The sequence below is a fragment of the Atractosteus spatula genome, chromosome 9 (genome assembly GCF_055471065.1).
Source record: "Atractosteus spatula isolate fAtrSpa1 chromosome 9, fAtrSpa1.hap1, whole genome shotgun sequence".
Lineage (NCBI taxonomy): Eukaryota > Metazoa > Chordata > Actinopteri > Semionotiformes > Lepisosteidae > Atractosteus > Atractosteus spatula.
Window position 1 is genome coordinate 17,743,316 of NC_142714.1, and position 20,005 is coordinate 17,763,320.

Here is a 20,005-nt window from a genome sequence, read left to right on the forward strand (position 1 = left end):
TAATACAATAGAATTTAAATCTAGGGATGTTCACATTAAAATTGGACAATGCTCTAGTAAGGCTTCATATAGAATATTGCATACAAGACTGGTCACAACACTACAAAAAGATTCTGCTGCTCTGGAATATGTCCAGAGAAAAGCAACTGCATTCCAGTCTCAAGGAATTCCCAGTCTTAAAGGAATGTCCTATAGTCACAGGCTAAAATAAATGAATATTTTTAGTTCTGGAACAGAGAAGATTTTGAGGAAAAGCATCTGAAAAGGTCAGCTCCACTGACTTGTTTAGAAATACAATCAAGAAACAAGAACCAGAGAACACATATGGAATCTAAGCAAAAGTACACTTAAAACTGAGAACAGAAGGCCCTTTTTGCACAGAACTGTGGAAGTCTGGAACAAAAACACCTAGCTATGTTTTTGAAGTTGATACCTTGGATTCTTCCAAGGTGCCCCTTTAGTATGGTTTCTTGTTCTTATGTAATACCATTCGGAGTTGTCTGTAAACAGTTTTGTACTATCAGTTATTTTTTAGGATAGTTTAGCATATTGCAGAATACCTGGCTTTATCACCTTGAAATTCTATAATAATTCACTAGGTCTGATTTTCAAAATCTTTTTTAGAATTAGTCACTTTTCAGTCTTGAAAAAATATACATCTCAAATTAACCAAACAATTAAACATGTTTCCTACTTAGGGAACTTGCACCAGTACACACTGAGCAAATTGGGAACTATCAGTGAACAAGGAGCTCACATTAAATACAAAATCCGAGAGAGGTGGAAAAAATTCCATTTCCATCTGTATAACTGTGCTTTGCAGGTCTCTTCCAAGATGGATTAGTTAATAATTAGGACATTATTTTAGACATTTTAAATCCTATTAAGAAAACAAAGAACATCCTAAGTGTGGATGGTCTCTTAAAAAAATCACAAGAGAAAGCATCTTCACCTCTATGAACACTATCAACTTATATAATTATTAGTGTAAATCCAACAAAAGATGCCCGGGTATTTTCCGACATTCAGTCAGGAAGATATACAGGTTGGGTAAACATGCAATTAATCTTTTAGCTCAAGTTTAATTAAAAAATAATGCTTCGCTGCCTTAGTCTCACTTCGCACAACTACATATTATTCTTCAGAAATGTAATAATTAGCAGGTAAAACATATTTCAAGACAGACGAGTATGAGTATATGTAGTTGTATTCTGACACCAAATGGAACAGCTAAATAAAACTCCACACAGGGAAGCCCAGTTGATTCTTTTTTAATTTATGCAAAACTAAGGACAAAACAGGCCTAAATCAGGATTGTCACAGTTCCACAGCACACATACACACTCCCACGCACGCGCACACTCACAAATGCAAACACAAATTCACACAAATTAAAATAAGCGCCAACAGACCTAAGCAATGCCTTTTTGTAGCATTCCGATTGTCCTCTATAGCCTATAAAGCACTAACACTGAAGCATTTGTTTTCTAGAAAATAGACTTTTCTTATAAAAAAATTATATTCAACTCTAATGGCACTTCTACAAATTCTATAAAAAATTTCCATTGACATTTAGTAGTAGCTTTCATTGTACACATCAAAATTCTGAGATACAGTAAAATTTCTGCACAAGAAACAAACAATAAATACTTTTCATGATTATACACAATTTCACAGTGTGGACCTTAACTTAACTGCAGTAGACAAGATTCCAGTTTTAATATACATATACACATTTCATTTTTTTAACTTAAAAGGCTAAGTTAAAAATTAATATAACATCCCTAAGCTGCAAGGTGCAAGGGATGCTCTAGCAGTTACTGCCACAATTACTCTATGAATCTGTACTCCAGTGTTTCACCTTTAACCCCTTAAAATCCTACTGAGCCACATGTAGACACATTCATTTTATGTGTTTGTGTTTAAGGCTTGTTTTTGTTACACAATGTACTGCCAATGTACAACTCAAAGTTGTGGTATACATTACTCTCAGTTACAAGCATGTACTTCTCAAATACATAAGGCTAAAATCAGTTAAGCACAATGTGACTCAAAACCTCTGCTCTCAAATAAACCAACTTTGTTGGTTCTGCTTAAGCAATTTTTCTTTCTGTTAAAATTGTCATATCTTATAATGGTGTTTAACAGAACACCACATGCTTTTTTACATTAGGGTAGGGACCAAATTCAGCACTTTGATCAAACTCTAACTTTGCAGCAAACAGATGAGATGAGGAATTCAAACTCCATGTATGAAGTTTGGCCCTTTGTGTCTACAAGGCACATAGAACAATTCGGAAAATATAAATAAAAACACAAGCTAAAAAAGTCAAACAATCATAATCCATCTCTGATACGCTCTACACAAAGAATTTATATATTCACAGTTTTGTTTTCCTAAATGTGAACATTTTAAAATCAGCAAAGAAAAAAACTAGAACAAACTAGCTGCATCAAAGAAGATATTTCCTTCCTTCGTTAAAAAATAATTGGAACTTCTCTCCTGTGTGTGTTCACGGTTCAATTAGCACACAGTATAAACAGAAACATTTTGGAGAAATCACGAGATCAAAATGTTTAGAAAACAAATAAGCACTTTTCATGGAAATACTCTGAAAGTGGATTTTCCTCTCAAGTCAAGCATGGGGTCAAAACTAGGGGTAGATCGATAAATGCTTAACTCCAAGGCACCATTTCTTCTAAAAAAAACCCATCACCTGTAATATACACAGCCCTTTAATCTATTGTACATTTAAATACATTTCTCCCCCTAACTTTCTAATTACCACGGTGTACCGAAATTAAAATATTTACAAATATACTATAGCAACTCTAAATATATGAATGAAAGTGTTTTTAGATAATTTTCAGAAACCTGATAATTTCGAAATATTGAAAGAGTTGTAATCCAGTTACTTATGTTCGAAGTTCAATGTAACTTCTTTTAGTGTGCAATCTTTATTCAAAGTGGTACAACACAGCACTTCTCTTACACATGCCTGGAAAAAAAGTAGATCACTTTACGCAATGAAATGAAAAAAGAGTCAGCAGTTACAATTGTTCAGCTCTCCCTTCAAAATAATCCCTCACTCCAAGAAGTTCATTCTTTTTAACAAAAAAATAAGAAGTGCAAGGATTGGTGCAAGGAGTTTCTCCTTAGCAGAGGAGAAAAATACAGTCATTAAAGTACATTCTAAATCATAAAAGTGAAGAAAATAAGGGCACACAAAGTTCCAAAATACCTATGATGGGAACACAGGAAAGTTTGTTTTCTATAGAGATATTCAGAAACGAAGGTCTACTAACCCAAAGCGTCCATTATTCTCTTTCAAATGAGCTGTTTTTCTCTTGCTGTCTTTTGTTTTGCCAGTCTGAGCTGATAAAGCATCCATTGCTTATTTTCCCTGTATTGTTTCCAGCAGTTAAGTACAAGAGCCTGCAGCATTATAAATGAGCCTTAAACCCTTTAGGAAGAAGAGAGAAGCTTAGGAAGAAGCTACCACAGTATGTTTGAAAGTCTCTGAAGACTGTGCCTCTAGAAATTTTGTTCATCTAAAACCTGCACATTGGGAGGTAAATAAAAAAGACTGCAGGCTATTGTAACTTAAAAAATATTTAAGAATATTTTTTTAAATAGCAGCCTATACAGGTCTTGGGTAATGAAGCAACACTTTGAGAATGTAATATATGCATACTCAAAACAAGTGTTTTTTTTGTTTCTTGGGTAGCAGATCTTAAAAGTTTCATTTAAGATGTTTGATCTTTATCACTGAATAAGACACCACTGAAGAGGTGATTCACATTACAGTACTGATATATTGCAAATAAAAAATCAGATTTTAGCCGACACCACTGAAGTTAGTACCTGTGTCGGGAGCTAAACAGTCCTTCAAAATGTATGTTCATTGAACAAGCCAAGATTCTCAATTAGTCATGCATAAGAACTCAAGCTAAGTGTGTTGTATCTATTAAAATAAAAAAAAAAGATATATCAGTGTGCTTTGATATTGTAAATAAAAAGTAATACTAAGCATCATACTCTAGTAAACCCTGAACCAAAACAAAAATCTAATAAATACTATATCAAGTTTTATCAGGAAAGATAAAAAGAAAATAACTTAGTTTAATTTTAGTGCTATATCCAGCTCTTGTAGCATCTCACACAAGGAAAATTAAAGTGAATCCAAAAACAGTTCTAACGCATCCACAGTACTGACCAAAAAGGCTCAAAAGATAACTTGCCGATTTGTGAAATTAAGTTAAGTCCACTAGAGTTGCTCAGACTATGTGCAGAATTAACTGAGTTCAGTAGTTTTCTAGCTGTAGTATATCATATAGACTGTAACTTACTCAAAACCTAGAGAGATACTGAGATACTTTAACCATTGCACTTTTTAGAGCTACTCCGCTGGCAACAGGTGGCAAAACAAATGCTTTAGACAGTTCAGAGAATAAGAACAATGTATATAATATACTGCAGCTTTCCGAGAAGACTTATATGCATGTACAAATATACAAGATCCTATATAAGTTCTTTTTGACTGATAAACACGTACCATAAAAGCAGATAAAGACGCATCTGGGTCAGTATTCATACTCAGCATATGCGTCAGTACAGCAGGCAATGTCACCATAGCCAAATATATTGTTTTGTTCTCCATTTCAACCGAGTCAAGCCATAAAGCACAGCAGCATTCAATTTCTCAGCATCGTCTTAACTATTCTTTCTAGTGCATGCTTCCAGGATCATTAATTCACAGTAAGGACGGGAATGGGAGGACTTTAAATAAACTCCTTTTAAAGGCTCCAGAAGTATATCCAGGCCTTTCTAGATCTTGCACAAAATGAATTTTTAAAGAAGGAATCTCACTGGCTTTTTGTTTAAGCTGCCAGCTGCAGATTCAGTGAAAGGGGTCACAGAACACATCCTATAAATAAACATCAACACACTGCGTGGAAAAAAAATCAGTGAAATACTATCCTGTTAGGTGTGCTTTCACCTCTTTTACACTGTAACTCTTCGAATGATTCTCTTCTTGCACGTGTATCCTGGAACTACCAATTATGGTAATTCATCATAAGCCCAGTGCTACTGATTCCATTTAAACAACCCTCATATCGGTATATTTCTTAAATTAAAAAATAATAAATAATATGGAAAACAAAGGTCAGCAATAGATTACCACAATTGGACTGGTTGTGATTTACTAGACTTTTTTTGTTCAATTTACACAAGCCCTAGTGATGGAGGTGTTGCTGTACACCGACTAGCGAATCTGTGGTTTGCTCTTCCTCATCCCTAAATCTTGTGCTCTTGGCATTTTAAATTGTGGAGCCCTGCGCCTGCAGGGGACAAAAAAAGAAAGAAAGACAGCGCAGAGCATTTCTCCACAACCTGTCATGGATGGAGAAACTTTGCCTGCTGGTGTTGAACAGTTCCCAACAGTTAAATGCTTACTGGAAGTTTCTCAAAAGATAAATTCAAGTCCAATAAATGTTCCGACTGCCATAGTTTAGGTGCTCCCTGTTAATTTAGTTGATTGAATGCTGCTACGCTGCTTTGTAAAACAAGACATCTGTAGGGCCTCCTCGTCTATCGCGATTCTCAATTAGCGACACCCCTGATAGGTTTTCATATGTACAGGCTTTACATAGTGGCATTCCGTTACAGGTGTGTGAAACCAGTCCGTCCTCCCTGTGGCGCGCGGAGAGTGATTATCCGATGGCCAGTGTCTTGACCAGGCCGCAGTGGAACTTGCGGATGTGGCGGTAAAGATCTCCGGACTGGGTGAAGCGCCGCTCGCACCACTTGCAGGCGTGCGGCTTCTCACGGGTGTGGACCACGGCGTGGCGGCTCAGGTTGTGCGAGTACTGGAAGCTCTTGCCGCACTGGGCGCACGTGTAGGGCTTCTCCCCGGAGTGCGTCCGTTCGTGGCGCTTCAGCGTGTACATGCAGGAGAAGGTCTTGCCGCACTGCGAGCAGGTGGGCACCGAGCCATCGGGCGACAGCTTGGAGCGCGGGCCGTCTTTCTCGCGGAAGTGGGAGCTGAGGTGGAGCTGCAGGACGTGGGGGCTGGGGAACACCTTGCTGCAGAGCGGGCAGACGCAGATCTGCTGGCCAGGTGGCAGGAGCACCCCGCTGGAGGTGGAGATGTCCGAGGAGGCCAAGTCGTCCTCCTCTTCCTCCTCGCTCCCCCCCAGCGCCCCCCCCTCTTCCCCTCCGCCACCTCCGCCGGCTCCCCCCCCTCCTTCCTGCTCCATCAAGTCATCCTCCCGGGAGAGCAGAGCCGCCGAGGAGCCGTTGTTGCCTGGGAAGAGGGCAGCGAACCCTGTCACCACTGAGCTCCTGGCACTATTCCCAAAGCGCTGGCTCTCCGGGCTCATCGGCTCACTGTCCTCCTGCTCTGACAGCAAGTCGTGTTCGTCTTTAACAAGTGGCTCGGTGCCCTGCTGCTGGCTGTCGAAAGCCAGCTGTCCCGAGACATAGGAGGGGTGTAAGGAATCTCTGCTAGACAGAGGCTTGAAAGACAAATCCAGAGCGCAGTCCGTGTCATCTGAAGCCCGGGACCTCTGGGACAGAGATGCCGTGGAACTACTGACATCAGCTTTTGTTTTTCCAGCTGTTCGGACGCAGGACTCGGCCTCAGCTGACACATAATTGACACCTACAAGGTCCAGGGACCCGCCAGGGTGACCGTTCGCCTTCTGCCTGCACTGTGCAGACCTTTCACAATCCGTGACAGCCAGCCTCACTTCCCCGTTGTCTGTGTCAAATTCATCTGCTGTGGGGGGCGGCTGCTGCTGCTGCTGCTGCTGCTGCTGCTGCTTTAGATGCTCTCCGTCTGAAGAGTTCTCTTTTTCCAGGCAGCTGAGCGCTATCCTGTCCTTAATCTTTTCATCCAAAGAGCACAGCTCCTTATCTTTTAGCTTGCCTTTGCACACTTTTACAATGTCGTACATGTGAAGGTAGCTGGCAGCCGCCAGAACATCCTCCACAGGCAGGGTGCTGAATTCCAGCTTCCCCTCATACATAAATTCAAGGAGCAGGCTGAAAGCCGGGGCTGTCACAATGTCACTGTTCAGATGCACAACGTCCCTTTTGTCTAGCTGGTCCCTGTAGAAGAGATGGAAGTACATGCTGCACGAGGCCAGCACAGCTCTATGGGCTTTGAATCGCGCCTCTCCGACGAGAACAGTACAGTCACAGAGGAAGCCTTGGTGACGCTGCTGACTCAGACACTGCAGCAACTGGCGGCTATGGTCTGGGAACTCCATTCTTCCTTCATAACCTGATCAAAAACAGGAAAAACTGGATATTAAAGAAACAAAAGGCAGACACTCCAAGGACTGCAGCGCAAGTTAGCAACCAGTATTGTCTTGGAAGCGAGTACAGAAAATAACAAACAAAACTAAAAAAAAACGTAAAACAAATTCCATTTACCTCGAACCTTTATCGATGGGTATACAAAATTTAAAGTAGCAACCGAGAACAAGATTTAAAAATAGAACTCCACTGAAACACAGTAAATTACATCATAACACCGCATGTCTGAAAGCAAACCAAATTCAGGAACAGGATGGGCAGCTGTAATAAACTACAACAGTAAAAGAAAAAAAAACACTTTTTAAAAGCAAATAAAAGTTTTGTCGTAACAGCGGTGGCCCTGTTGTATATTTAACCTGCACTTGTCTGCATGTGCAAGAATTGTGCCGAATGAACTTGGCACACACCGCCTATACTAAATGCGCCTATGTGCCTTCGGGATAACTTTCTAAAAACTACACGAACTATTCCTTACTCTAAAATACCACCGGTTTGTTCCAGCTTCTTCTGCGTGCCCTCTAATGCCCCCGTCGTAGATGGCTGTCACCGCCACTTCGCAGACTTACCTTTCTCTCCAGCTAGCAACATAACAGATTTCGATCAGTGATCAATACTTTTTTTTTGCACTTTCCATGTAATTTCAGAGGAAAGTCACCGAACCCATACACACGGCGATTGGTAAACTGGTCTTCAGGTTTAATTTGATAGCATACATTTACACACACACAAAAGCAAGCCTCGCGTATATCGCCACTAGTCCAGCGAGCAAGGTTAAGAAAAAAGCAAGGGGAGTAAAGTGAAGTGAGTGCTCTGTTTGCTAATTACACTGCAAGCTGTGGAGTCAGCTGCTCTGACATCACCGCAATGGAAATGCTACCTCCAGCTGTGCTCCTTTTAATGCCATATGTTACTCCAAATCGAGCTACCAGCTAACCCACAGCTTGTTTCCTTTAAAGTTCCAGCAGCCCATTTATAGGCATATGAGATGACACAAACTTATTTTACACAGCCTCCGTTCGAAACACAAACTCCACTGCAATCAAGTCGATTACCCTTAAATAAACACGCTTGTGTCCTCATTCACAGGTTGGCTACCTACGATAACGCACCACGACAAATACTTGCTCCAAAACGGAAGGCGGACGATTAAGTGTTTATATTCACAAAGTTCCTCATAATCGGCACATAAACGCGTATTAATTCTGAATGTTTGCGGCGGAACACTTGTCAGAGAAAGTAAAACTCGTCGTCGCTAGGGCCAAGTTAGGGGGCAGTAGCAATTAGCAACACGCATAAACTCCAACTCGCAAGGAGGTGTACAACCACAAATGAACTCCGCTGCTGCTGCTGCTGCGCTAGCGCTAGACTGTGCGGTAAGGTAATCTAGTAAGTTTCGGTTACTGCGATCTACTCACACATGAGGCTGAAGCAGCCGAGGAGCCTGGTTTGAAGTGTTCCAAGCTGCAGAGTTGGCTAAAACTACCGTTGTCCTTTCATGATGTGCTCCCAGATGTTGCGTCTCCTGTCGTTTCTTGTGAGTCTCTGTCTGTCCCTGGCAGCCTAGCAGCGCCCTGTAGTGTGTTTGTCAAGCAGGTTGTTAATGGGCCAGTCTCGCGATAGTGCCTACTACAATAGGTACTGTACTACTGCATAACATCACACAGTGGCAGCAAGTAGCAGCTGAGCCTGGAAGGGAAGATCGTGCACGTATTCATTTAGAAAATTATAGCATCAAACTACATCCGAAAAGTTGCGTCTATTACGTTTAATTCACCATTCAACGCAACTTTATTTTCCCTACATATTAATTTGTTATCGAGAATTTGGAAACTAACAGTATTAAACTCCTGTTCTCTTGACTCACTATTATACCTATTACAATTCGATACCTGTACACAAAGCCAACACTATGTAAATTTACAGTAGCTTACGGTAGTATAGTAGCACTTCAAAAATATAAATAACGTGCTGCTAATATTATTTGTAAATAGATTCAGGCAGCTCTAAAATGTTATAAAATATGGAAAATCCCTTCTTTCATTCTGAAATATATTGGGAATAAAGGAAAACAATTACAGTGGTTTTTTTTTATGAAATCTGAAAAGACCAATTAAAAATAATTTTAAATTAGAGCCATGGGTATAATCAACAATGAGGGGAAAATGTAGTAAAAATAGAATTAAAAAAATAATTTCTACATTGAAATGTTTTTCTACTTGATGCATTTTCCGACTTGCTTCTTAAAACCTGAACTGATGGCAACCTTTTAGATTTTACTGTAGTCATATTCCCAGTGACCGATCGTGACTGATCTCCTGTTTGAAGCTGTGTGGAATTCTCATTGTGGAGCTGCTCAAGTGCTTTGAAGATTGTTTTTTTTTTTTACACTCTAGGCATCACAAAGAAAATGTCTTTCTCTTTTCCTGACCCAGACAAAAAAATCCAAGCCTTTAGAAAATGCACACAGGGACACAGACACAGCACAAGTGGAGCTGGTTGGCAAGGGGTTAAATTTATGGCCCAGCACGAGATTCCACGCCACATGTTCAGTTTTATTTCAGGGGGTCAGGAAGGCCCTTCATGAGAATAGGAAGCCTTTCACCTCCGGGTCATTGGTGCATTTCAAGGCAGGGTCACCAGTGATCAAAGGTCTTTTTCCGTCTGTGCTCTGAGTTCTTTCCTGTTTCTGGCCAGGTGTTGACATGACTCTCTCAGCTGGCCCTGACTCAGCAACGCCCTTACAGGTAATCTCTGTGTAGGAGACCATGAATTGTAGAGCCAGTGAATCCTTCTTTATGTCTCCTGAGCTCTCAGGCATTAGAAAAAGAAAGAAACCTTAAGCAAAGTGGAATTGTTTATAATTAGCTGCAAAGTGTAACCTAAATAAAATAATGTCAAGGACTCACCTGCTGTTACTAATCCCAACTCATTAATACAGGCACACACGAGTGTGCTACTGCCTTTAGCCAAACTGCCCCACCCCCTCCAAAAGCATGTAGTCCATATCCAGTGCCCCCTCCCCCTTGCACACTTTTGTTCTAGGTGGCTTTATGTGTATAAATGGAGGCCCCCTCTTCATGTCTCCATTATGCACTTATTCTTTTGACTTTCCTTTGCTGCTGCAGTACTGGGTAAAGGTATGGCCATTACAGACCTCAACTCAAGGACAGATCCCCAATCCATCATGTGGGTGGAGAGCTTAAGCACTACACTATTCATTAACTGTGTTATTGTTACCCCCATGGCATCTCAATGGACCTCAGTCTTGGGCACTCACAGTTCATCACAGCTCCCTCACTGCATGTGTCATGTGAATTTAAGAAAACGTCTTGTGTAGCTGCAGAAAATGTCTTGTTTAATTGCATATATTTAAGGATTTGCAAGATTTTTTAATAATCACCTGTAGGAAATTCCCTTCTGGAATTCCATACAATGCTGTAAAAGAGCACTGGGTGGAATTCTAAGCGTTGCACAAGACAATCCTCAAATAATTGCAACACATAAATGGGTCTCAAATAAAATAAGCTTATCTTCAATAACTTGGAGCCTTGATAATAAGGATACAATGAGTGGCATTTTCTTTTTTTGGGTTAAATTGTTTAAATCATTAACTTGAGTAGGGTGGCCCCCTCTGAATGCTTAATTAATTCACCATAGTTAGCTAATAGTTAATGGACACCAGTCAGTTAAGGCTTCAGAAGAATTGTGTTCGGGTATTTGTTTGAATAGTAAGCTCTCAAAAATGATAATTTGCACTTTCCTTATGATTTATGAAATGCCAGTCTACCCAGACACTTGCTTCAAGGAATAAGGCAATAAGCAGGTGCTGGCACAGTGTTTTACAGGTGTTTCACAGCTGTTTTTATTAATTAACATTCCAATTAATATTTAAAGAACACACCAAAAACAACAGTTGTTCAAAGAAATATTTCTCATCTAAAGTGAACATTTTGCCTGACCATAAAAGTTGAGCTAACTTATTCAGTTTTATTTTCAGACTGTCAACAGAGCACAACCGAGCTCAAATGTGAACAAAATGCACCACTGATCATGACAATATACTGTCTGTCCTTACATTATAATGTACAGTGCCTTACAAAAGTATTCAGACAGTTTTCACATTCTGTTGCTTTAACTTCAGTTGCAACACTGAAGTAGCAGTTAATATTTGTTATATACATGACATACTCATTTCATAGCAAAAAGGCTGAATTAAACAAAACAGATATCATGAAAAAATGGAGAAGTCATGATTGGATGACATGAAGTGTTCAAAACGTTTGCTGAGGCAAACCAAAATTAATTAAAGTTCGCAGAATTACCTCAATGAGCCACACAGTTAGTTGAACGGTATCTGTAAGTCCATTAAAACCAAGTAGCTTTCCAGACACCTCAGGGATAAAGTTGTATAAAAATAAATATCAGAAGAAGGGTATAAAGACATCTAAAAGACTTAATATTTGTTTGAGCATGAAACTAATAATTACAAAGTGGAAGATTCTGAGAAGCTGGGCAAGAAGGAAAAGGCCAGTGACATTGGAAGAGTCACTAATTTTAGTGGCTGAGATGGGAGAAAATGTTCATGGCTCAACAATATCCCCCAAACAGTTCATAGTTCAAACAGCCCCAAACGTGGCTTGTATGAACTGATATGAATTGAAAAAGATTCAAAACCCTCATGGGGTTTGCAACAAAGCACCAAAGCGATACTACAAATATGTGCCAAAGGATTCATGGACAGACAAGACAAAACTGGAACGTTTTGGTCTATTCCGCATAGCTCTACAACTGATACAAACCCACAACAGTGTCTGACTCAGTCAACACCATCACTACTGTCAAGCATGGTGGTGGCAGCATTGTGTTATAGTTCTGTTTCTCTTTACCAGGGAATCAGAAGCTATTGTAGCATGATGTTTAATCCACTGTACAAAGTTTGAAGATATTTAACCAGAAAATACTTGCAGCTATAATTGCTGCCAATGGTTCTTCCACCAAATATTGAGTTCCTGGGTCTGAAAACATGATGGAACATATATCATATTTTTCTCTTTAGTTTTTACTGACGTTTACTGTATCTTGTCTTATGCTTTAAAAATCTTCTGTTTAACCTTTCAGGTTTTGAATGAAATATTAGATTTAAAAACTGTGTGTGCAACATTTTATATTTTCACAAAATGGGACACCATAAGAGGGGTCTGCAGACTTTTGCAAAGCACTGTATGTCTGCATACAAACTTGCATTTCTAGTTCATGCTTTCATTTTGATTTTATGTTTACACTAGTTTGTTAACTGAGCTGGATGCAATGTATATACTAGATTTACGCATTTGGGACCAAATCCTTTTCAAATTACAGCACCTACAGTATCAAAACAAACATACAACATGCAAAACTAAAACAAAAAAAGTCATTATGGAAAAAGAACCTGGAATCTTACTTTCTCTAATCCCTTGTGCTTGTTTCAGATGTTTATATTATTAGATAATGAAATATGAAAAACCTACATAAAGCTGTCCTGAGTTAAAAGTAACTTATACTTCTTGTCAATATGTACAAGAATAGTATATACATTTATATGCATTTAAAAAAATTATATGGATTTGAAGAGTCTTGTGGCTCTGCACAGCAATTTCCTAGGAAAGAAAGTAAATCAAAATCAATGTAAAGAAATTGAGATTTTTAATTTATAAAAAATCTATAAAGTTAATGCTTCAGTGAGTAAGATATCATGTAATTTCTTGAGCTATACTCTTTCCCTGATATATACAGTATATATTCATATAGAGTGTATATAATGTATTCTGTGTACTATATCCAGTGTACTATGTTGTATAGACATTTATGGATGTAAATTAATTTTAATTATGATAAGCTATTTTTAACTAAAATACTTAATGTATAAGGTTTTTATTTAGTTTAATTATTTCATTTTCTCAATATATGCAAAGGGATTCAAATCATGACAGTATACACTGTTCTGATTGCAACACTGTATGTCGATATATGTATGTCTTCATTCAACTGTAGAAAAAAATATTACCTTGCCTTTGTGATGTAAATATAAAATAAAAAGTACATGATCACTTTAAAAAACATGATAGAAAAATAGATTTGGATATTATATACAGAGTGACCAAAGGAGATAAAAATGCAATGAAGTGTATTTATTACATTGTAACTAATACACATTCATTAAATTTGTTGCGACAAGATGTCAGCAAGGGTCACTTTGATGAACCAACTATGCTCACACTTGTACAGATGTTGCTGGCTGATATTTTCTCTGTGCACTCTCTACTTTTCCACTAGGGAAGCCTGGGGTTTTAATGTGCAGAGGATAAAAGATATTGACTCAGTCTCCAACAAATCAAAACAGTCATTAATTCTAAGAGCCATTAAGGTCCCGCAGAGACGACAACCTTGGTTTACAGCTGCTTGTCTTGTGTCCCCCCCAGCTGTTCAGGTCACCTCTGCGCCATGTTCCAGCTGTCACTTCTTCTGTAGGGGCCATTTGCTGTAAAAACTTTATTCCCACAGAGACTGGGAGAGGGGCGGGGGATGAGCTGTGGAACTGATTGGGTTTTTCAGTGTCGGCTCTGCTAGTTAAATTCAGTTCTTCTTACCAGTGGGCATCTCCAGATACTGTGATATCAAATCTATAACTGCTGTTGCCCTCCCTTGATGATCATACTGTTGTGAAGAACAACTTGAAAAGCAACTCATACACAAGATTCATGTGAAGAATTCTGTGGTATTTTATTTAACAAAAGTGGTGCCATTGTGTTCTTTTCTTTGGACACTGAAAATTATTACAATATTCATTTGTCTAAGGCAAGAAGAGTCAATTTACCAATAGATATTTAAACTACATCTACATCTACAGCTCCTATCATCAGTTTAATTGCCTAATATTGTGTTGTGATTAATTCAAGGGGCTTCTAAGGTGACCATGACAATACTCTGATTTACCATAACAGCTGTTTCCAAGAAGTATTTACAATATTGGTCCATAGTTTGCTCATGGTGCCATATTGTGATGCTGAAGATAGCTATAAAAGAATGTTAACATAAAAGACCACAATGAAATTAAAGATAGACCTTAAATAAAGGTTTATTTCCTTTCATTGGTTTATTGTGCCCACGTGACTTTACACTTAACTTAGTTCAACTGGTACATTATCTGTAGCTTAGTCATGTGGTCAACTGGGTAAGATAACTGCAAAATTGATATGTACATAATACAGTAGTAAGGCCATGACCATTAACCAGAGTTCTACTTTAAAATCTAAGCAACTATGTTGTTGTGCTCTGTGTTTTATAAAGAGAACATCTATTGTGTCCATCACAATGATTGGTTTGCCTGTGGTATCATATCTAAATCCTTAATGACACAAAAGTTGATATTTTAATTTTTTGTGTGTGCATGTATGATCTTTAGTTTTATTTTTTTCTGATTTTTAAAATGTCCTTTGACAGAGTTTGGTTTCTTTTAAATTGGGCTCTTTTGATGCCAGGCTAAAACCCAAATGAAAATGCAGTAAGTTAATAACTGCCGAATCTCTGTCCCTGAATCCTGTATGTATTGAGTTCCTTTTCTCTGTGATATTTCAAGAGAATGGCATAGACAAAAAGGTGATATTATAGAGTAAGTTCTGCTGGGCTGGTTTTTGACTAGACTTCAAAATTCATTGTATTCTGTTTGGATTGGGTTCTGGCTGCATACAACAACTTAAGTATTAAATATGAATCAATTTTCCCTAACTATAGTAAGTATAGTATAGTTCAGCAGCTTTGTTTAACACCCTTAAATTGAAGTAACACTTCAGGGGAAATTTAGCATTAGGTGTTTTAAGCAGCTGGTCACAGAGATCAAAGTAGCCACATCCTGAGCACATGGCACTTCACACATTGCAAAGTGTGGTGTTTCAGTCTCATGATGCCAGGAGTTACTATGCCTATTGCTGTTTTTGGTAACAATAGATATATTTTGCAATTATTGTAACATGTTGTAAAAAGCAGTGCATCATAACTTTACATTTAACACCAGCATAGGGTTGTAGATTGTAACATTGAGAAGTTAAACCCCCACAAATATAGCAATGCTGATGTCTGATTAATATACAGTGGATTATATCATATAATCCGGATATTAGATTATTAGTACCATGTATACCATATATCATTAGTTTCTAACTCCTGTGCCAGGATACCACTGTGTTTGCTGGTTAAGTGTTCCAACTGATCTCTAAATCTTCAGTGCTGACTTTAATTTGTCTGTTTGTTTAGTCTTATGGCTAACTTGTTTCTGTTTTGAGTTTTAAAAACACCTGACTTTCATGGCTGCTGTTTCCAACAACTTCAGCAAACAGAACATTAATCATCCTCTCCTCAACTTCCTTCTGACTAAACAGCTCTTAATAGGTGATTAATATAAGATGAACAGACACAGGAAGGAATGACAAGATATAAAAAACTCCATCAAGTGGCGTTTTTTTCCTTTCTCCAGAGGTCCAATTGGTAACACTTAAGGCAACAGTTCCATGTGATGCCAGTTCTGATACTCTGAAATTGGTACAGGGTTGATACCAATTATAAATCCCATTGGACCAATTAAGCAAATATATGAATATGCCACAAATAAAACACTGAAATCAACTAGCCTGTAATTAAGAACTAGGCTGGAGCAAAACAAGAATTCTCAGAGTCTCTCAAGAGAAGGGTAAGGAGCCACTGCCATATGAGATTAAGAATTTCATTAATGTAATATTTATAAATATACAATGAACTGTAATATTTAAAAATGCCTTTCGCATGAGAACAGCAGAAAAGTAGAATTTTCTCCTATCGAGCAAAATTAATCTAATACAGCAACAAATGTCAGTATTGTGCAGATCGCTCTAAAAGTAGAAATGTTAACTGCAAAGACTGACAAACAGAGAGCAAAAGGCATAGCATCATGGGTTGGAAATAAGAATACATTGCTTTTGTGCATACACACACAGAGGAACACAAACAAGTACCAGACATACACATAACCGCATAGCCTGAAAGTGGGAGAACTGAGACAGAGAGGTGAAAAAAAACAAACAATAGCAGTGTCTTAACAAAAACAAGGCAGTCTCTCAGCAGAACCAGTTCCATTATCCTTTACATCAACTATTCAGACATGCAGCTCTGGGTCCTTTTCTGGAGGAGGAAAGACGTTCCAGCATGACCAGTACAGGTTCTAGTATGACCAGTACTGGTTTTGCAACTAAAACTTGAACGAAATGAGCATGATGGCCTGAATGAGATCCTCTCATCTGTAGCTCTTTTTTTCTGATGTGAACACAGTGCATTTCATTGCTTTCTTCACAAAACCGTTAGAAGTGTGACAAGTTTACCACAACGTATCTCTTTTGTGTAAAAGGAGACAAAAGATCGCATCGCTGAACATTTCATAAACATTCATAAACACCTCAGGCGATGATACAATGAGAGATCTGTTATATTTCTCACTAATTAGTGCTTGGAGGTCCCTGCCTCTCTCCCTTTTGTTTAACACAAACAAAAACACTTGTGCGAAGACAGCACAGTACCAGATGCTTTATGAATATGCCTCTTGCTGGGTTTCAGCAGTTACCTCCAAACTCATAAGCTGGGGATTCCCCCTGAGAATTTCAGTGTTATGCAATAGCTGAAGTGGAGGGAGGGAGGTGCTGTAAGACAGATAGCAGTGGTATTCAAAAGACAAAAGACAAGGGGAAACTAACGCATTTCATACTGCTCAGAAGTGAGGATTTCTTGATGAGTCAGTTTGAAATTTTGAATCAGCAGAGAGCACAGCACGGTTCCAGTCTTTCATGAAAGTAACAAAAAGAGTATCCCAACTCCCAATTTATAATGAAGTCAGTAAATCCTTGTCTCTCAAAACCTGGCATTGATTTGAGAACAATGTTGTTTTAAATGTGACTTGTAACAGGCTGAAATGTGGCACATGCATATGTATTGTCAAGGGTGCTACAGTAAGTGTTCTCTGAGAACCCAAAATTATAAATGTTTGGCCTTAATTACACAAGGATGATTAACAAAAATATTTTAAAAGAACATTTATATAAAGCCAAAATCGATTTTTGTTTATGTTCCCAAATAACCCTATATTTCAATAAAACTAAAACCTGAATATCTAATAATGTTTCTTAACACAATGTGGGGAATAAAATGATCTGACAGTGACTGAAAAAGACTAAATCTATATTTGAAATCCAAGTACTGTTGCTTGTTCTTGCTGTGTCTACAGAGATGCCTTATTGTTGTGCTTTTAAAGGCTTGTGATATTTTGCTCTTGCTACACATTTCACTAGTCTATAAAACACTGTAATCTTAAAGTCCAGTTTCCTCATATTACATATCAGTCTTGATACCTGACTCTAACACTATCATTTATGCGACTCATTTCCAGGGAATAATAATAATAATAATAATATTTATTGCCGTTTATTTGCCGTTTTGGTGTCAACATACCTTGACATTGTATTACTGCAATGGATGACTCAAATATTATGTTTCTAAGGAATGATTTATTGTAGCTTGTCATTGGTCTCTCATTGCTCCTTACACAAAATCGGTAATGATCTAACAATAAGAACACAGATAAAACGCAGAAACTACAGGAAAAATGTGAAAATCAGATGATATATCTATAAAATCTAATAATCCTTAATAGCAAAAATGATTTTAAAAAAAGTTCAATTCTTTGAAGAATTCAAATAGTTTCCACTGCAGTCTCATGATGGGCTGGATAGTTATAATCGTTTTGATGCACTTCTGGGGCCATAAAGACTAAAATACTGCAGCAGTGTCCTCCAGACATGCTTTTTTTGGATTTCTCCTATCAGCTGAATGACATTCCTTCCACTGGACAATGTTTGTCAGGCAGGAAGGTGCCGTGGAGATGCATCTTGGACTTTTGTGTTTCATTGTCACGGCCTCCTAACAAAACCCCTGTTATGGACAAAATTACTTTATCTTCTTGTCTGTTAATCAGGGGATTGTTTGAATGAGCTATTACCTCTTTATAACTTATGTATGTCAGTAAAAAGCAATTAACATAATTAGGCCTTTAAAATTCAATAATGAAAGATATTTTATTACTGTGAGCAGTGCATTACCAGAGATTTATGCAAACTGATACAAAGTGCAGTAAGGCTTTCAGTGTCTCCATAGGGAACATATATTTTTTTAATTTTGCACTTTAATTACATCGATTGAAAAATTATGAAAAAGCACGATAAAAAGTCATTTTTCAATTAACTTCTCTTGTTATGTACAGTATCCTATCATGTGTATTTATGTCCTTTGTTGTGTTTAGTAACTATTCCAGTATAAAATGAGATTTGAAACAGCTCCCAGAACATACTGTAAGTTAGTTAAAAGTGGAAGCAGAAGAAAGTTGCATGCTCTAAAGCCCAATAAATCATCTCTTACTAACCTGATACCACAATCCTATTGGACAATCGTGCTTCCCAGAGAGCACTGGGAAGACAAAGCGAGGTTTACTTTGAGACCTCTTCTACCTTTAAAACTAATTTCCAGCCAATTTAAAGGAAAGAAAGGATGTGCTTTATTGTCTACATTTTATTTACTATCTGTACAATAACATTGATGATAATAAAATTTTAATTAAGTTTCCATTTTTCTATCCTTAGGTAATTGCTGTTGCTGACTGCTGTGCTTTTGGTGAAGAAACATTGGAGGATATATAAGTGAGATGTATTATATACTACTGAGGAAAATTACTCCCCTTTTCAAGATTTTAATAGCACAGCACTTGAATGAAAGATGCATTTTAATTAATTGGATGCATATTGAACATGTTCAACACTATCATACTTCCTTACTGCTTCTTAACAAATATATTTTATGGTCATTTTTGGTGGCAAAGGTAGAAAAATCAATAATATACTAATCCAGTTAAGAAACAACAGGAGTAAAGTACTGGGATTGCACCCAAGAGAGCATGCAGACACAAAAAACTACAACATTCAAAAGTACAAAAGAATGTATCATACAAGTCACTTTTTTCCAATTATTTGTTATTTTTAATTTGGAATAGTGATAGTGAAATTCTTAGTCCTTAACACGGAGTGCTGACTTTGCCAAAGCAGTTTTATTTGTTAAACTCAGAAATTAAACATAAATCACCAATGCTTTCATAAAATGTGGTGTGCTTTCAATTCAAAAAGAATTTAGAATACTACTCTTCTCACTACTTTAGAAGTGATTTAGTGTTTTGAGTATGATGATTATAGCCAGGTGGTGCTAGAATTTTTAATTCAAACCATGCATCAAACGCGTGAGATTCTATTATTAAGAACGTCAATTAGAAAGAAAGTATGTATGACATAACTCAAATGCTTTATGGTGAAATGGTGGTCTTTACACATAAGCAGAAAGGCCCATAAAGTTCTGCAAATCACTGAAAAAAAATTATGTAAGCACTTTTAGCTTTGTCTTGCTGTGATTTTTGGAATGCTAGAATAGTTGCGTTACTTTTTTAATAATGATGACGCGAAGAGTAAACTGTTTGACAAAGCTCGAGTATTACTTTGAGGGGGTAGGTTCTACGAACCTTCTCATACTAATGAACTAACTTTAAAGTAAAAAATGTTTTTCAATGCTAATTTTTTTAAGAATCGT

General features: G+C 37.8%; 1 protein-coding gene across 3 annotated transcripts; it reads right to left on the reverse strand.

Moving 5' to 3' along the window:
* Positions 1-1,255: 1,255 nt before the first annotated feature.
* Positions 1,256-8,902, reverse strand: zbtb42 (zinc finger and BTB domain containing 42). 3 transcript variants are annotated; one of them, XM_088925961.1, is made up of 2 exons: positions 8,740-8,902; positions 1,256-7,289 (listed from the first exon to the last, which is right to left on the reverse strand). In XM_088925961.1, the coding sequence occupies exons 1-2, from the start codon at positions 8,741-8,743 to the stop codon at positions 5,716-5,718; spliced, it is 1,578 nt and encodes a 525-aa protein (XP_088782087.1). In that variant the 5' UTR covers positions 8,744-8,902; the 3' UTR covers positions 1,256-5,715. The 3 variants fall into 3 exon arrangements, with proteins under 3 accessions (XP_088782087.1, XP_088782086.1, XP_088782088.1); XM_088925960.1 differs by lacking the exon at positions 8,740-8,902 and adding an exon at positions 7,891-8,175; XM_088925962.1 differs by lacking the exon at positions 8,740-8,902 and adding an exon at positions 7,800-8,091.
* Between the last annotated feature and the right edge of the window lie 11,103 nt (positions 8,903-20,005).

Bases quoted from the DNA above. Each gene is read 5' to 3' on its own strand.
- zbtb42 (XM_088925960.1), bottom strand. From the start codon at position 7,912: ATGTTGCTAGCTGGAGAGAAAG. The intron at 7,290-7,890 runs GTAAGTCTGCGA...GTTTTTGATCAG, and splicing joins GTTGCTAGCTGGAGAGAAAG to GTTATGAAGGAAGAATGGAG.